The sequence below is a fragment of the Cydia splendana genome, chromosome 1 (assembly GCF_910591565.1).
Source record: "Cydia splendana chromosome 1, ilCydSple1.2, whole genome shotgun sequence".
NCBI lineage: Eukaryota > Metazoa > Arthropoda > Insecta > Lepidoptera > Tortricidae > Cydia > Cydia splendana.
In genome coordinates, this window is record NC_085960.1 from 21317711 (window position 1) to 21333423 (window position 15713).

Here is a 15713-nt window from a genome sequence, read left to right on the forward strand (position 1 = left end):
GATACATTCATTTATGTAACAACAGATATTCACTGTATTTAAATTAATGAACTACAAACAGATATATTATAAATGCTTTAACGAAAACTGCAGCGATGACGTTCAATGAACTTGCAACTACTCGTAACAGGGCATTCGTCACGTTTTAAAAATACAACATAGCATTTAAATTGTATTTCATCTGAATCCAGATTAATACTTCGAATTGTGGAAACGAGAACATGTCCTGACGCAATAGCAATTAAAATATGACAATGATTGAATATTCATTGATTAACTCACCAGATTTGGAAACTCGGTATCGTAGTCCGCGTCCACCTTTAGGGTGTGTTCTGTTGTATGTTCCGAACTCTCCATAGTTGTTGTTTACCCGGCTGTATTCAGCTAAATGTCTATTTCCGTCCAAATGATTTGGCAGCGATCTGTTCCAGCCCATGGTGTCGCCCACCACAGATCCGCAGACGGAACTTTCAGTCTGGCTCTTGGTGTCGCCATTGCAAAGGTCGCCACTAGACCTGGCGCGTCGACCTTTTAGCCCTTTGGCAGAGTGCTGACTGATGTTAGAGCCCATACCGTGGCGGGACCTCACCAGGGCCCCGCCGCCCGCATCGCGCCAATCTTCTGTCGACTGATCGTTACTCCAGCGGCAGTTGCGGTTATCTGCAAACAAGCAGAAAAATCCCTTTAAAAATACATACGACACAAATTAAACACGAATCTGGCAACGTATGCCTCTACAGGAACAAAGTGAAAGTAATCCAATGTTATTTCGAAGCACGTATATAGATTTAGTTTATTTCTCGCGCTGCGGCAACAAACAAGCCTCGGATACAATGCCGTATTACAAAATCCATTTCGAGTCTGAGTCATCATCATCATCATTTCAGCCTATATACGTCCCACTGCTGAGCACAGGCCTCCTCTCATGCGCGAGAGGGCTTAGGCTATATAGTCCCCACGCTAGCCCACTGCGGATTGGGGACTATATAGCGAGTCTGAGTGTTTCATATAAATTGTTTGTGACTGCTCAGCCAAGATCTAAAGCTAAGCTGTAGATAACTTGTATACTACGCCGTCGTCTGAGGCTTTAATGCTAAAGTGTGAACGGAGGCTCTTCACTCCCACACATACTTACGACCATACCATTGTCTGGGTATGTGAGTCGTATTATTTACATAGTACCTACCTTAAAAATGTACTACGTGCATTAACACATTCACTGCCCCCAACGCACATGTGCGTTCACCGTTATACAAGTTTGTTCCTAGGCCACGCCCCCTGGCAGTGAATGCGTTAACGAAAATACTTTATAGAAGTCATGCCATGTCAATACTCGTATCAAAGACATATGTAACTTCGTAACAATTTTAACACATAGATATCAGTGAATGAACATGGATCAAAATGATATAAAAATAATAAAATCATTTATCCATATAAGTATATACATTTTTTGATAACTTTATACGTTTTCATTTTGAGTTTTAGTCGTGTGTCGATAGATGGCAGTAAATTTACAGTGACTACAAAATTTACAATGACAGGACCCCTCTATACTATCTATTCTTTTTGTCAATATTCAAGTTGAGTTCTAAGATCTCCTCTTTTTGTTTGCGTTGAACTAAATAGCAGATTTTTCTGTAGTATGAAGTCACGGTTTTTTTTCGCTTTCTTCAATAAATGTCGACAAAACTAAGTGTTATTTCAATCAAGTCATCATGTGTTTTTAGGATATAGGTACCTCAGATTTATTAATGATTATTATTTTGACGTTAGTGATATGAGAGCCTTTTTGGTGTAGCAACAAAATCAAGCATTAGCAATCAACAAAAACAGATTTTGATAAGGGTTTGGCGGGCTCGTATCATAATAGCTTAGCAGGGATTTGTCATTAAGTTTTTGTGATCGAAATAAAATTATCATGAGAAATGAAACAGAAAGGTAATTTTCGTTTTACTGCGAATTGACTCAGGTATATTTTGGTCGTTTGAAAAAGGAAACACATCGCTTCTTAAGTTGCCTCAGAAAATCAAGTTAACTTGGGACCGAGTCGCTATATCTACGGCAGCTCCTGCGACGGAATTACCTATTTAAATAGAAGGAAGGTGGCGAGACACGTCCACATCGTCGCAACGTGGAATAACTTCAGAGAGTGAGTATAGGAATATCTACCAAAACAGTGTCTGTTTAAGGCGGTAAGAAGAGGAAATTAATCTCGTACCGGTTTAAATATTTACTATTTAGTACCTAATTATCCAATTCATAATCATTCTACCTAATATTAGGTTATTACTTCAAACAATCACTCGATTATTGTAACAATTATCTTCGCAACGCAAATATTAGGTTGTTGCATAATTCTTTTCCCACTTTGGAAAAAAACATTTTTTTTTTGTGTAATTATTTATTGAAACAATTAATCGACAATATAATCACCATCATTATCTAGAACATGTAACCATCTGCTAGGCAAAGTTTCAATACCCTTAGCCCAGAATGAAAGTGGCTGAGAGACAAAGAAGTTGGCAAGGTCATGTTTTAGGTCGCCGGAATTTTCGAATTTCTTTTTACGAAGATGCTGTTTCAAAGCCCGAAAAAGATGATAGTCGGAAAGTGCTAGATCAGGGCTATAAGGTGGATGAGGTATTGTTGTCCAACCGAGCTCCTCTAGAAATTTACAGGTCATTTTCGCCGTATGTGGTCTTGCATTATCATGAAGTAATGATACTTCGAGGCGTTTTGGCTTTTTTTCTTTAACAGCGTTCGCCAACTTCTGTAGTTGATTCACGTAGGCTTCGGCATTAATAGTCTGATGGTCGTCCAGTAACTCCCACAACAACATTCCTTGCGAATCCCAGAAAACTGACAGGAGAAGTTTCTGGCCATGCGGACTGCTTTTCGGCTGTGTTGGTGGCCGTTTATCGGAAGGCATCCAAAAGGCTTTTCATGCAGGTAACGTTCTCGTACAAGACCCAGGACTCGTCTCCAGTGATGATCGACTCCAGGCCCCTATTTCACCACGGTGACAGGTGCGACAATTCGCGGTTACCGTAGCCTATGGAGACCTGTGACGTCAGTAACAGGATGTCGAAAATTGTTGCACCTGTCACGGTTGGTGAAATAGGGGCCAGGAAGCTCTTTCTTTGGGGGCGCAACAGCAGACTAAAACAAATGTTGACTCGTAATGCACGTTGAGCATCGGTCAAAGCATGAGGCGTCCATCTCGACAAAACTTTACGGTAACCCATCGACTGCAGATGGCGATCTATGGTACTGTAGTGATATTTAAGAGTTTTCTCTAAATCCCTGGTGGTGGAATCCGGATGCAACTCAAGCTCGCGCCGCAATGCTTCTTTGTCAAACGTGACGGAGCGACCAGTATGAGGAATGTCTTTTAGACTTGTGTCTCCTTCATTAAAGCGCTGGAACCTATTTCGTGTGGATTCCTTCTTTGTAAACAAATACCATAAACTGACGTCTAATATGTGGAGTCGAATCCACAAACAAGTATCTAGGCACTCGAGTAGGTACAAGAATTAATTAATTCAGCAATGGCGTTGGCAACACCACAAATATTGGATTTTATAATCATCAAGTCTTAGGTACCTGAGGTATCCACGTAAGATAGTAAGTAGAAATGATACACGGTAGGTTGAGTGTTGAATTGTCAAAACAAAATTTAACAGTCATAATAAATTATCGCGCAAGTATAAATAAATACGCTTATTTATACACAAAATATAATTTAATTCATGAGTACGTTTTCATAAAGAGCGTAAGTGGCTTGTTTTACGAGTAAGTTCAGATGTCACGAGCTCAGCAATAGTGATGGGCTGCTTGTAAATTTTCAACGTGAAATGTTGACTTACATTTTGTATAAGTTTGAAATTTCTCTCTTTCTGTAATATTCACTTGTAAATTACATGTCGCAAATGTATGTCATGAGCTATGATATTTTTTTTTTACACATCACATCGAAGCACCTCCTGTGGCTCCTGTATTGGGAATCGAAATATTATGTCAGCGAGCTCCATGTCAAGAACCGTTACAGGTGGACAATTCTCAAGAGTGTGTTGCAGCTATAAAATAAAAATATACGAAATTAACGGGGTTCTTACAAAAAAACCGGGCAAGTGCGAGTCGGACTCGCGCACGAAGGGTTCCGTACCATAATGCAAAAAAAAAAAAAAAAGCAAAAAAAAACGGTCACCCATCCAAGTACTGACCACTCCCGACGTTGCTTAACTTTGGTCAAAAATCACGTTTGTTGTATGGGAGCCCCATTTAAATCTTTATTTTATTTTGTTTTTAGTATTTGTTGTTATAGCGGCAACAGAAATACATCATCTGTGAAAATTTCAACTGTCTAGCTATCACGGTTCATGAGATACAGCCTGGTGACAGACGGACGGACGGACGGACGGACAGCGAAGTCTTAGTAATAGGGTCCCGTTTTACCCTTTGGGTACGGAACCCTAAAAACTGTTTATTAGATGTGTCTTTCAGCGGGCTCTATCTATATCTAGATCATGACCCATAATAGATGAATGATTTAAATTTGTATATTTGAAGTATGCAAATTTTAAAAGTTAGTAAATATAAAATGTACAAACTTTACCCATCGCTAGTCACGAGTCATTACGACATTTTCGAGGAATAATTACGGCGCTCGGTTGTCGGAGGCAGCCGACTAAAAATGTTACAGGCGCGTCTTTTGTCACAATTTCAAAACAAAATGTTGTGTACGGGATAGGGATTTTTTCACTTTCTACACGACTGCCCAAAAAAAGTAGTGTAAGTATTGTTTTTTTAATTGTTTTTCGACTTGTGCATAGTGAAGTAAATACTGATAAAATCACAATGCTGGAAACATCTATAATAGGAACTAAATAAGTTTATTTTTTATACAAACGTTATTTTAACTTACGGAGTATCAATGAGGTGAATTGCTAATTACCATTCTGAGAGCAATCCCAATTTAAATAAGATATTTATTTAGCCCGAAGCAGCTAACGAATTAAACGTACAATAGTTTTTTTTTCATTTGACGAGTAGGTATTTCACACAAATATAGGAAATTCTGTACGTACAGTATGCAGTAAATTCTGTCTGTGGAATAAATAATCTAACTTCTATTTAATACTGAAAATAGCGGGATTATACGTTACTATAAGTTATACGTTATAAATAGTTATGTAAGTTAGGTGCCAGTCCCCGATCAGCCTAGTCTGCGGGCTCTAGGGACAGGCCGCTAGTAAATAGAGTTTACAAGTTTTATAACATTCATCCAAAAGTAAATGTAAGCTCCGAATGGTTTTTTTTTGCTGTCGTCGATGTTTTATACAATAATAAAAGTCGCTAGGGATTCCAGGCCCGCGCTAGTTTCAGTTTTCGTAACTACATATAGTATATTCCGGCCACGTGGTTTTACTGAAGTTTCAAACATGCGTGACTAAAATAACAATGGAGCATTTATTCTGTCAATATAAACTAGGTACGTCCTACCTAAATATAAGTTATATAATAAATTTGCTATCGCGATTAGAACCTTCAAATCACACCTTTCCTCAAACAGATTGACAGTGATATCTCCCGTTTACTACTGCTACAAAGACGCAGCCGTAAGTCTGCTGCGGTCGTAATCCGAATGAAACATTTACCAACCCTAATGCTTAAATATCCTAAATTATTAGGTACCTATGGATCATCAACAATTGGCCTGATGACAGTAACAAAGAATCATGGAAATAATGGTTTCAAAGAAACATATATTTAATATGGTTCTAAAAAATGGCCCAATCTCAGTATAAACATTAGGATGATTAATATATTCAATAAAATAAAAGTGCAAAATTCTCCAATCGGCCATCTTGACTGAAACGCCAATCAGAAGCGAGCTAAGGAGTGACGTCATCAATCCATGACGTATTTCTTAGAGCAGCATAGACAACCTCATTGACCGTAATCCATACATCCTCACCAAAGAGTTTAGAGGTTCAAAAAAAAAATTATTTCGCCACTAAACATTTATTACGTCCAAAAAATATTATTACACGATGTAAAGTAAATATTTATTTGTAATGAAATAAATAAAATGCTAAATAATACGATATTTCACCAAAAAACTTTTTGAAGTGAAAACTTCTTTAGCGGCGCTGAGCACTTTTTGAGGTGGGGAAAAAATGACAAACTCGGGACAGCGTAACGCGTAACGCGTAAGGCGTCTCTCCTCTCTTTCTACCGCACGGCGAAAATGTATGCCTGAGCCTGCTGTTTCATGTAGGCGGCGCAAGGCGCTTGCGTGACTTACACAGACTTAAATATACCCTAGATGACACAAATGCATCTACTTCGCGTGTCCGAACCCAGACCAAGCGTCGAGGTTGGCCGTCGCTATTGACATTCCACGCGCGCCAGTTGTTGCAGTCGGTAGTCCGTAAAAAATTGAAAAAATCCTCGTTGCGTGATAATTAACTGCAACAGCCCAAAAATTGCAAGCACCCAAGGGCAAGGACATATTTCCTATCACATGTAAGTAATTTTAGAATGATATTATGCGTAAATTAATTTTAAAACAATTTTTTAAGTATTCCAAATTATGATTCCAATAATATACCTAAGTAACTATAGATTAACGTTACAAAACTATATTTACATTACATTGCGCGTTTGCTTTGAGCGTTTGATCTGACGTTGTGAGTTAAGAAACGATGAATATCGGACTAGCGATATTGTCGCGCATCGCTTCGACTTCGTGGTACAGGCCGTTTATCATTCGTCTGTCAAATTTAGCGACTAGTGTTGTTCGTTCTACCGATCGCTTCTAATAATCGATTTTAATCGATATCGGACATATGAATGATATTAACTATTAAAAAAAAAAACTATTAGTAGTTGTTATTGATAAAAAAAAAACATGTGCTAATTTTACGCGACACCTTAAAAAAGAAGGGTAATTTAACCACATACGATTTTATATCTACCTATACGTTTAGTAGGGTTATAAATTTCTATTGTGTTAAAAAAACTCATTATTTTTGTTTTCCACATGATCCAGTCAAAGATTTTGAAAATACCAGTTTCATTGAAGGGAAAAGTTGGGAAGAAGGTCATTCGTCTGTTTTTGTCATTCGTCTGTCTTTATCATTCGTCTGTCAGAAAATCGATGTCATTCATGACAATCGATTTGTGATTTTTGGCGTGGTTCGCGGGGTAGCGGGGAGTGAGCGAGCGAGACCGCAGATATAAAATCTATGAGTATGAGCAAGACAGTTGAATAGTAGCGGGGCAGAGGGGCATTGGTGTCTTTGAATCAGTTAGGATTTCCCATCACTAAATTGCGGCTATGACGTCACAGTAGGTGGTAAAAAGTCGGCACGCTTGGTTTCAATACAAATCGTGACATTTGCTTTATCTAGGGTATATATGTCGCAGGGAAATCATCAAAACAGAGATTTGATCAAATCTCTAAGGGATATGATCAAATCACGCAGGATGTTAAAATGGCGAATCCATATCTTCATTTCCCTAGAAAAATTCAGTCATTTGACCAAATCACTGACTCTGTTTAGTGAAAAGACAAAATCGGCCAATAAACGCGAAACGCTTTTTCATTTCACTAGATTTGTTTAGGAATTTGACAAAATCCCTAACCACGACAGTAAGGGGTCATCCATTAATTACGTCACACGAATTTCTAGGTTTTTTGACCCCCCCCCCCCCCCTTGTCACATTTGGTCACATTTGGCAAACCCCTCCCCCCTAGTGTGACGTCACATTTTTTCTACGAAATCGCCAAATCGAATTAAGTTAGTACCTAAGTATTATTAATATTTTATCAAAATATTTTTGACGATATAAATATTAGTAATTTTATAACCCAATACTGCTTAGGAAAGAAAATTAAAAGAATAAAAACGATTATCGTTTTAAAAACTTGTTATTTAAATGTACAGCGAATAAAATAATTAAAAAAAAAATTTCGGTTACTGATGAAGTTAAAGTGACGTCACAAAGTTTGTGTCTCCCCCCTCCCCCATGTCACAATATGTCACATTTTCTTGACCCCCTCCCTCCCCCTAAACGTGTGACGTAATTAATGGATGACCCCTAAGTTGACAAAACGAACTCAAAAAGTCAACCAGTTTTATCATTTCGCTAAACAGGTTTAGTGAAATGATAAAGTCTCAACTGGAAGATGGTGATTTGATTAAATCTCTGAACAGTTTAGTGAAATGACGAAAGCAAGTACAGAATACAACAGTTTACTCTACAGTTAAGCGATTTGATCACATCTCTGACTAGATTAAGTGAAATGGTAAAATAAAATGTTAATAGTAGGTATCAAAGTTGTTGATTTACCCAGCTATTTTAATCGAATACAATAATAGGTGGTTGTAAACTGAAACATAATTATTAATTATTAAGAGGGATTGTCTTTTTAATTATACCATACTTTACTACAATAGACTATGGTAAAGTTACCTTCTGATGGTAAAGTTGCCATTTTTGACGGTAATGAAAAACGAAGCTTGCGTAAACGTAATTTTAATTGAGTACTTTCCTCTACTTCAAATTAATTATTTCACACCGTGCACGAAATAAATCACCAGTTAATTATTAGAAAAACATAGACAGCAGTTATTTTTAAACACAATTTCTATTTAATAATCGGATTGAAATGTAAAAAGTATGTGAGTTGACCGTGACGTCACTATACACGTTTTCATATAAATTCCATATTAGGAAATCGTTTTGACAGTTCTAAAAAAGTAGCTGATTTGACTAGTAGGAAAGTACCCAATTATTTGTTAAAACATGTTGTATAGTAGACCCTAATAAACTAATACAATAACGTTATAACTTAACGACTACAAAGGCCGCGCGTAGCGGTCGGAGCTTAGGTATGCATTGCAATAATAACAAAGTGCATTTTATGGCCAGACAATATTTGCCGTTACGGGACCGGCCTACAAGACATAACTGTTATTTTTAGCTTTACTTATTAATACTATTCTATACACATATATTCTAATGCTAGATATAACTTAATCAACTAATCTAGTCAGAGATTTGATCAAATCGCTTAACTGTAGAGTAAACTGTTGTATTCTGTACTTGCTTTCGTCATTTCACTAAACTGTTCAGAGATTTAATCAAATCACCATCTTCCAGTTGAGACTTTATCATTTCACTAAACCTGTTTAGCGAAATGATAAAACTGGTTGACTTTTTGAGTTCGTTTTGTCAACTTACTGTCGTGGTTAGGGATTTTGTCAAATTCCTAAACAAATCTAGTGAAATGAAAAAGCGTTTCGCGTTTATTGGCCAATTTTGTCTTTTCACTAAACAGAGTCAGTGATTTGGGGTTAATGACTGAATTTTTCTAGGGAAATGAAGATATGGATTCGCCATTTTAACATCCTGCGTGATTTGATCATATCCCTTAGAGATTTGATCAAATCTCTGTTTTGATCATTTCCCTGCGACATATATAAGTCTGTGGTGACTTATGTCATGTGTGACGGACAATGTTATTCACCAAAGAACTTTAGTCATAACGTATCATAATCAGGTCAATTATTTAAAACTGGACTTTTATATTAAGCAATAAAGCTCAATGTTCTAATCTTGTACGGGCTGAAATACGAGGATCTCACAGTTACATTCTAACTTTATATCACTCCAATATAATTCAATAATTCAATAAAGTCTCATCTTGATGAAATCGCTAATAAAAGTGAACTCTAATACTGGTGAATAAAGCTTAAAATATCATGACCAAATATATTTCGATGCGAGATCTGCAAGGTAACTTTACAATTTCTATTCGAATTTTAACCAATTAACGCTACAAATTTAAGTTCACTGGCCAGCAATTTCGGAACTAAAGTTTTTCAATAGAAAGGAGGACGGGTCAATTATACATAGTGCTGCAAACATTTTGGACTAGTTATTGAGTTTTCACTTCTGTCGGCACTCTCGGAGTGCAACCCGTTGTTTTTTTTAATTATTTGGCTGAATGGAACTATCATTGCCATGTTGGCTGTGTAACCAGAAAAAAAGAAAAAAAAGTAAAACCGGCGCTCGGCGATTTTCACTCAGAATTTGCATGTATCTAAATAATTCATCTTAAATTGCAACCGTGTGAGAGTTTTTGTATAAAATGAGTTAAGGGAAAACCACCTATGATCGACACTTTAAGCCAGTGTTCGACATAAGTACTTTAGGTCAAAGTGACAGGAATTAATTTTGAATAAAGAAAATAAAATCGTTGTTCAAACTTAAACTATATTATTACTTTGACATAAGTGCCATGTCGAACATTGGTGCAGCGTCGATCATTGGTGCTTTTACCTTATTGTGATTAATGTTTGTAATGTATTTATCATCCCTAATCATAATATATGGTGCTGAATTAACAATATCATTCGGATTCAAGGGAAAATTCGTAACTGTAAGTATGTAAACAATGTCTATCACCCTTCCACCAACTAATTAATGACGTCACAAATGGCTTGCGAGGCGTTTTCGCGCGAGGTTTAAACTAGCTATAAAAAAATGAAATTATTTATGTTAAATCTTATGAGTATAGCTGAAATATTGTGTTTTTCGGAACCAGTACAAGTGTACCGTCAATAATAAAAGGGATTTCAAAATTTGTCATCAGGCCAATTGATGAAATTATGCAATCTGAAATCCAGTGGAATGAGCTGAAAGCGAATATTATTACATCATATGGGGCTGTCCATAAATTACGTCATCGATTTTTGACGATTTTGGACCCCCCCCCCCTATAATCATCCAAAAATCATGCTTCAAATGACCCCATTTCCTCCTACTTCATGCTACCGTCATCCGATGTCCAGACCCCCCCCCCCTAATTTGAAATGACGTAATTTATGAATAGCCCCTTAATGAAATATTAAAGCAGGCTCATTAGCATAAAATTGATGAACTCCAATATTTATTTTGGCTGCAAAACTAAATATACCTAATGCTACCAAATGCGTACCGGTAACTAACTAATACATGTGCATAATTATTAATAACTTAATTAGTAACTTAATTAATAACTTAATAATTATCCACCGTCGAGAATCCACCGTCAAATTATGATCAATATTTAAGTCATCTAATGTGGTTCAGATTCAAATGAACACCTAAAATAGAACCATAATTATAATTGTTAGTTGTTGTCATTTCGGAAGGTAGCTCGTACTATCCTTCCTTCCTTCTATTTATCGATAGGTACACAAATGACAAAGTCATATAAAATCCAGAGATGCAGAGCCGTAGTTGCGCAAATATGGCGAAATTAATTGGTACCATTCAATACAGAAGCAATTTATAAATTCAGTACCTATCTGAACAGTCCTTTAGTCGAGAATCTACAGCAGTACCTATTTATACCTCCTTACACTTCAAGTACTTATAACACATATTGTTAATGAACCGTTTTAAAATACCCATTAAGGTCATGAGCGTCCTCATAATTGCTAGAATCTTCTGTTCTCAGGCGTTAAGAATGTTTTAGCAAAATGAAAGTGTTGCTCGCAGTGCTCCAAGATTAATGAATCCGCGGTGGGAGCAACTTCATTAGCGATATGAACCGCAAACACTCACTCTCGGTAGCGGTTACATACCTACTGTGTATAGCAATGGCATCGCCAAACTTTGCTCAAGTAGGGAAGATTTATAAATAAATAAATAAATATTAGGGGACATCTTACACAGATCAAACCTAGCCCCAAACTAAGCAAAGCTTGTACTATGGGTACTAGGCGACGATATACATACTTGTATAGATAAATACATACTTATATACATATAAAACAACCATGACTCAGGAACAAATATTAGTGTTCATCACACAAATAAATGCCCTTACTGGGATTCGAACCCAGGACCATCGGCTTAGCAGACAGGGTCACTATCCACTAGACCAGACCGGTCGTCAAAATAAGAATTAATAAGATTATGTGTAATATATATAATAAATATTTTCATAGGTCTTGGGTAACATGACTAAGAGATATATAATAAGTTAAACATTCTACCTAGGGAGTAATATAAGGCTATAAGCCATTAATACTCTCTTTATGTCTATGTGGAACAACACCCTTTGAGCACGTGTGACGTCATACAGTAGTGGTAAGTAGTGTGTTCAGGAACGCCGATAACGAGCGTAAGTAGCCGACGTAAATGCGCAATTTGCCTGGATAGTTAGCAGATTAAACGCCATTATTTTGACTAGATGTTCCTATTTCTTTGAAGAGTTACTTTGTAAGTAGGTACCAGAAGCCAATCTAGTTGTTACTTTATTGCCTTGAATTATAACATTATCATCTTTATCAATACTTACGCTTTGGAATAAATAAGCAAATAAACAATAGCTTTGCAGCAGCATAATACAAACAATGCTACTTCCTTCACGTTACGTCTATTTGTACTTAGAACAATATATGGAGCAGACGGAAACGGTACCTACGTGAGATATCATTGTTGTAGCGAAAGCAAAAAATGCAGGTAAAATGATACCATGGCAAAAGTTGAGAAAGGCACCCGGTTTGCTACGACACGGCAGCAAAAAGTACTATTGACAAAGTACCCGTGGGAAAATGTATTAAAAACCACTAGTTCTTTTTAATACAACGTAGGTACAAGATTTGAAATAACCTAAGCACTCTCTAAGCACCGATTGAAATGTTAAATTGAATCAAAACAAAATGTTAAATCGGGCTGTTTTCTAAGTACCTACTGTAGACGAAATTAAAAGAACGAATAGGACAAATGCGACATTTACAACAATGAAACATACCTACATATAAGATAAATAAAACAATTATAGTAATGACCAACATTAAGACCCAATTTCCATACCTTACTTATGAAAATTCCCATAAGTTTTAAGGAGTTCTGAGTGTTCTGACGCAGAAAACAAAAAAATACAGTCAGTCAGTCAGAAGTCGGGTAGAATAGAATACCAGAACATTAAAATAAGCGACGTCAATAACAATAATGTAGCATTGAAGTCTCGCCTAATTGAACATTGACAAAGGACAGTGGGTTATTATGAAATGATGCATAACAACGACCTTTTTGTGCCGTGCTGTAAAGCGCAGACGTTCCGTCCTTTAGCATTATTGTGTTCCAACGACTGTCATTTATTATTTGTGTACGTAGCTTGACTTTGTGACAGTGACAATTGTTAAACATTGTAAACAATTGTTGTGGGTAGTTAGACAACGAATTGAAGGAATGGAAGTACAAAACTTCACTATGAAACATGCGACCATAACACCGTACATAAGCTACCTATATGAAAAATATAATAAATCAGCTTCAAATCATTAGCATATTATGGTAAACGTTACCTATAATATGTTGTATTCAGGAAACTACCACAAGTGGCATTGTTGTACAAAATAAGCTTAGTGAAGACATTTAAGTCGAAGTAGGCAGGTATAGATAGGCATCTTTTATTTAGTGTCCGACCGAAACATGTTTATTTGCCGAAACCGAAACCGAAACCGAATGTTCGGCTTTGGCTCTAGTTTCGGCCGAAACCGAAACCGAAACTTTTGTAGACTTGTTAAAATCGTTGAAAAAATGTCATAAAACCGCTTTTACACACATATTATGGGGCTGTCAACACCCAATGTCCTTGAAATAGATGTTACTTAAGCAGTTTTTTAAGAAAATTACTAGAGTTAGACCAAGATAATTCTGCAACGATTTTGATAACACATGCAGTGCAAGTGTTACTTTAAACGTCAAAACTTCTATGAAATTATGACGTAGGTATAAATAACATTTGCACTAGTAGCACTGCGTATGCTATCAAAATCATTGCAGAATTTTCTTGGTCTAACTCTATTCATTCACCAGTCTAGCTAACATGTAGATACAGGGTCAACCAAAAAACCAACCAAAAACGCGAGCGCAAATTTTTTGTTAACAATATCGCAAGGCCGGGTACCGATCTACACCTGGGCCTAAAAGTCCGAAGTGCCCCAGTGAGGCGAACTTTCATGCGGAGTAAAGCCGTGCTTCAGGCTTCAGGATAAGTAGTTAAGCACAGACTCCAACCAATGTCCATTGTATTGAAAAGCGATACCGCAGGCCGAGCATGGCGCAGCGAGGCCAAAGGCTAAGCTGAAGTAGAGGACATGTGGAACACAAACCAATGGTAAATTGAGGTAAAAAGTGAGGCTAAGGTCGAGCATTCGTATGAAAAACTGTACTGGGGACACTTTTAAGGGTTTTTTCTTCGTTTTAATCAATAGTCAGCTGTTTAGCTTCGCAAAATATTAACTATTGAGAAAATCAACTTTGCGGCCCTAGTTGAGCGTAGCCTTTAGTCTCGCTTAAAATTTGCCATTAGAGGTAGATAGAAAAATGACTAAATAAGAGCGAAAAAGACATCGTTCGACTCGGGCCGAGCTGATACCCGGCCAACGACTACGTGCGACAGTGCTATCTCATTCACTCTGATACAATTAGACAGTGTGCGCGTTATAGGTATTGACAGCCTCTTAAGAGCGCTATTACATTTCGGCGTTGAGCGAGTTTAGGTATTTTACGCGCTGCGGCAGGCCGTGCGAGCTCAGTATGCCGATCCCTTCTACCACACTCGCACTACAATGATGGATTAAACATTCTTGATCCTTCGCGAAGCATATTGAAATCAACCATAACAACACTAACTGTGCTTTACTTTTAAAGTCCTAAAACTGTTATTTGGTAAGTGCAAGTTAATTTGTGCAGTGTTCATAAATTAATTTTTCATCTATTTTTGACGATTTTTGACCCCCCCACCCCTCAAATCATCCAAAAATCATGCTTCGGATGACTCTGTTTCCTCCTACGTCATAATACCATCATCCGATGTCCAGACCCCCCCCCCCCCCCTCCTTCCATTTGAAACGACGTAATTTATGAATAGCCCCATACTCGTACTTATGAAGGTATAAGTATTACTCGAAATAAATTATAGGTACTCGCTTATTTACATGTTTCGTCATAGCATTTGGTACCTATAGGTTGTAAAGTTTGTATCAACGAGGGTTTAAAAACGAACTAGTATTGAGGATCTGATGATAATGATGATAATTAAGGTGGTCACGGATACCAATCAACCATGTAGTAACATGATTAGGCTCGTTTGATTCGTCTCAACAAGATCTTTGACACTGAAGATACACAGGGTCTGATGATGGAGCTGGAAGGTGGCCACGGGTACCAGTCTATCATGTAACTAAACCACTTCGTGTTTGGGCTCGTTTGATTCGTCTCAACAAGATCTTTGACACTGAAGATACACAGGGTCTGATGATGGAGCTGGAAGGTGGCCACGGGTACCAGTCTATCGTGTAACTAAACAACTTCGTGTTTGGGCTCGTTTGATTCGTCTCAACAAGATCTTTGACACAAGACAGTACTCAGGGTCTGATGATGGAGCTGGAAGGTGGTCACCATTACCAATCAACCATGCAACTAAACCACATCGTGTTTAGGCTCGTTTGATTCGTCTCAACAAGATCTTTGACACTAGGTGATACACCAAACACGAAGCCCAAACACGATGCCCAAACACGAAGCCCAAACACGTAGCCCAAACACGAAGTGGTTCAGTTACGTGATAGACTGGTACCCGTCGCCACCTTCGAGCTCCATCATCAGACCCTGAGTAGTATCTTGTGTCAAAGATC

The 15713-nt window shown here is 37.4% G+C and overlaps 1 protein-coding gene across 1 annotated transcript in view; it reads right to left on the minus strand.

Moving 5' to 3' along the window:
* The window catches only part of LOC134791982 (uncharacterized), a 171587-nt gene that overhangs the window by 108044 nt on the left and 47830 nt on the right, over positions 1 to 15713 (minus strand). The window contains exon 2 of the mRNA XM_063763083.1: positions 283 to 660. Within this exon, the coding sequence (XP_063619153.1) occupies positions 283 to 660 (378 nt within the window). The remainder of the gene's footprint in view (positions 1 to 282; positions 661 to 15713) is intronic.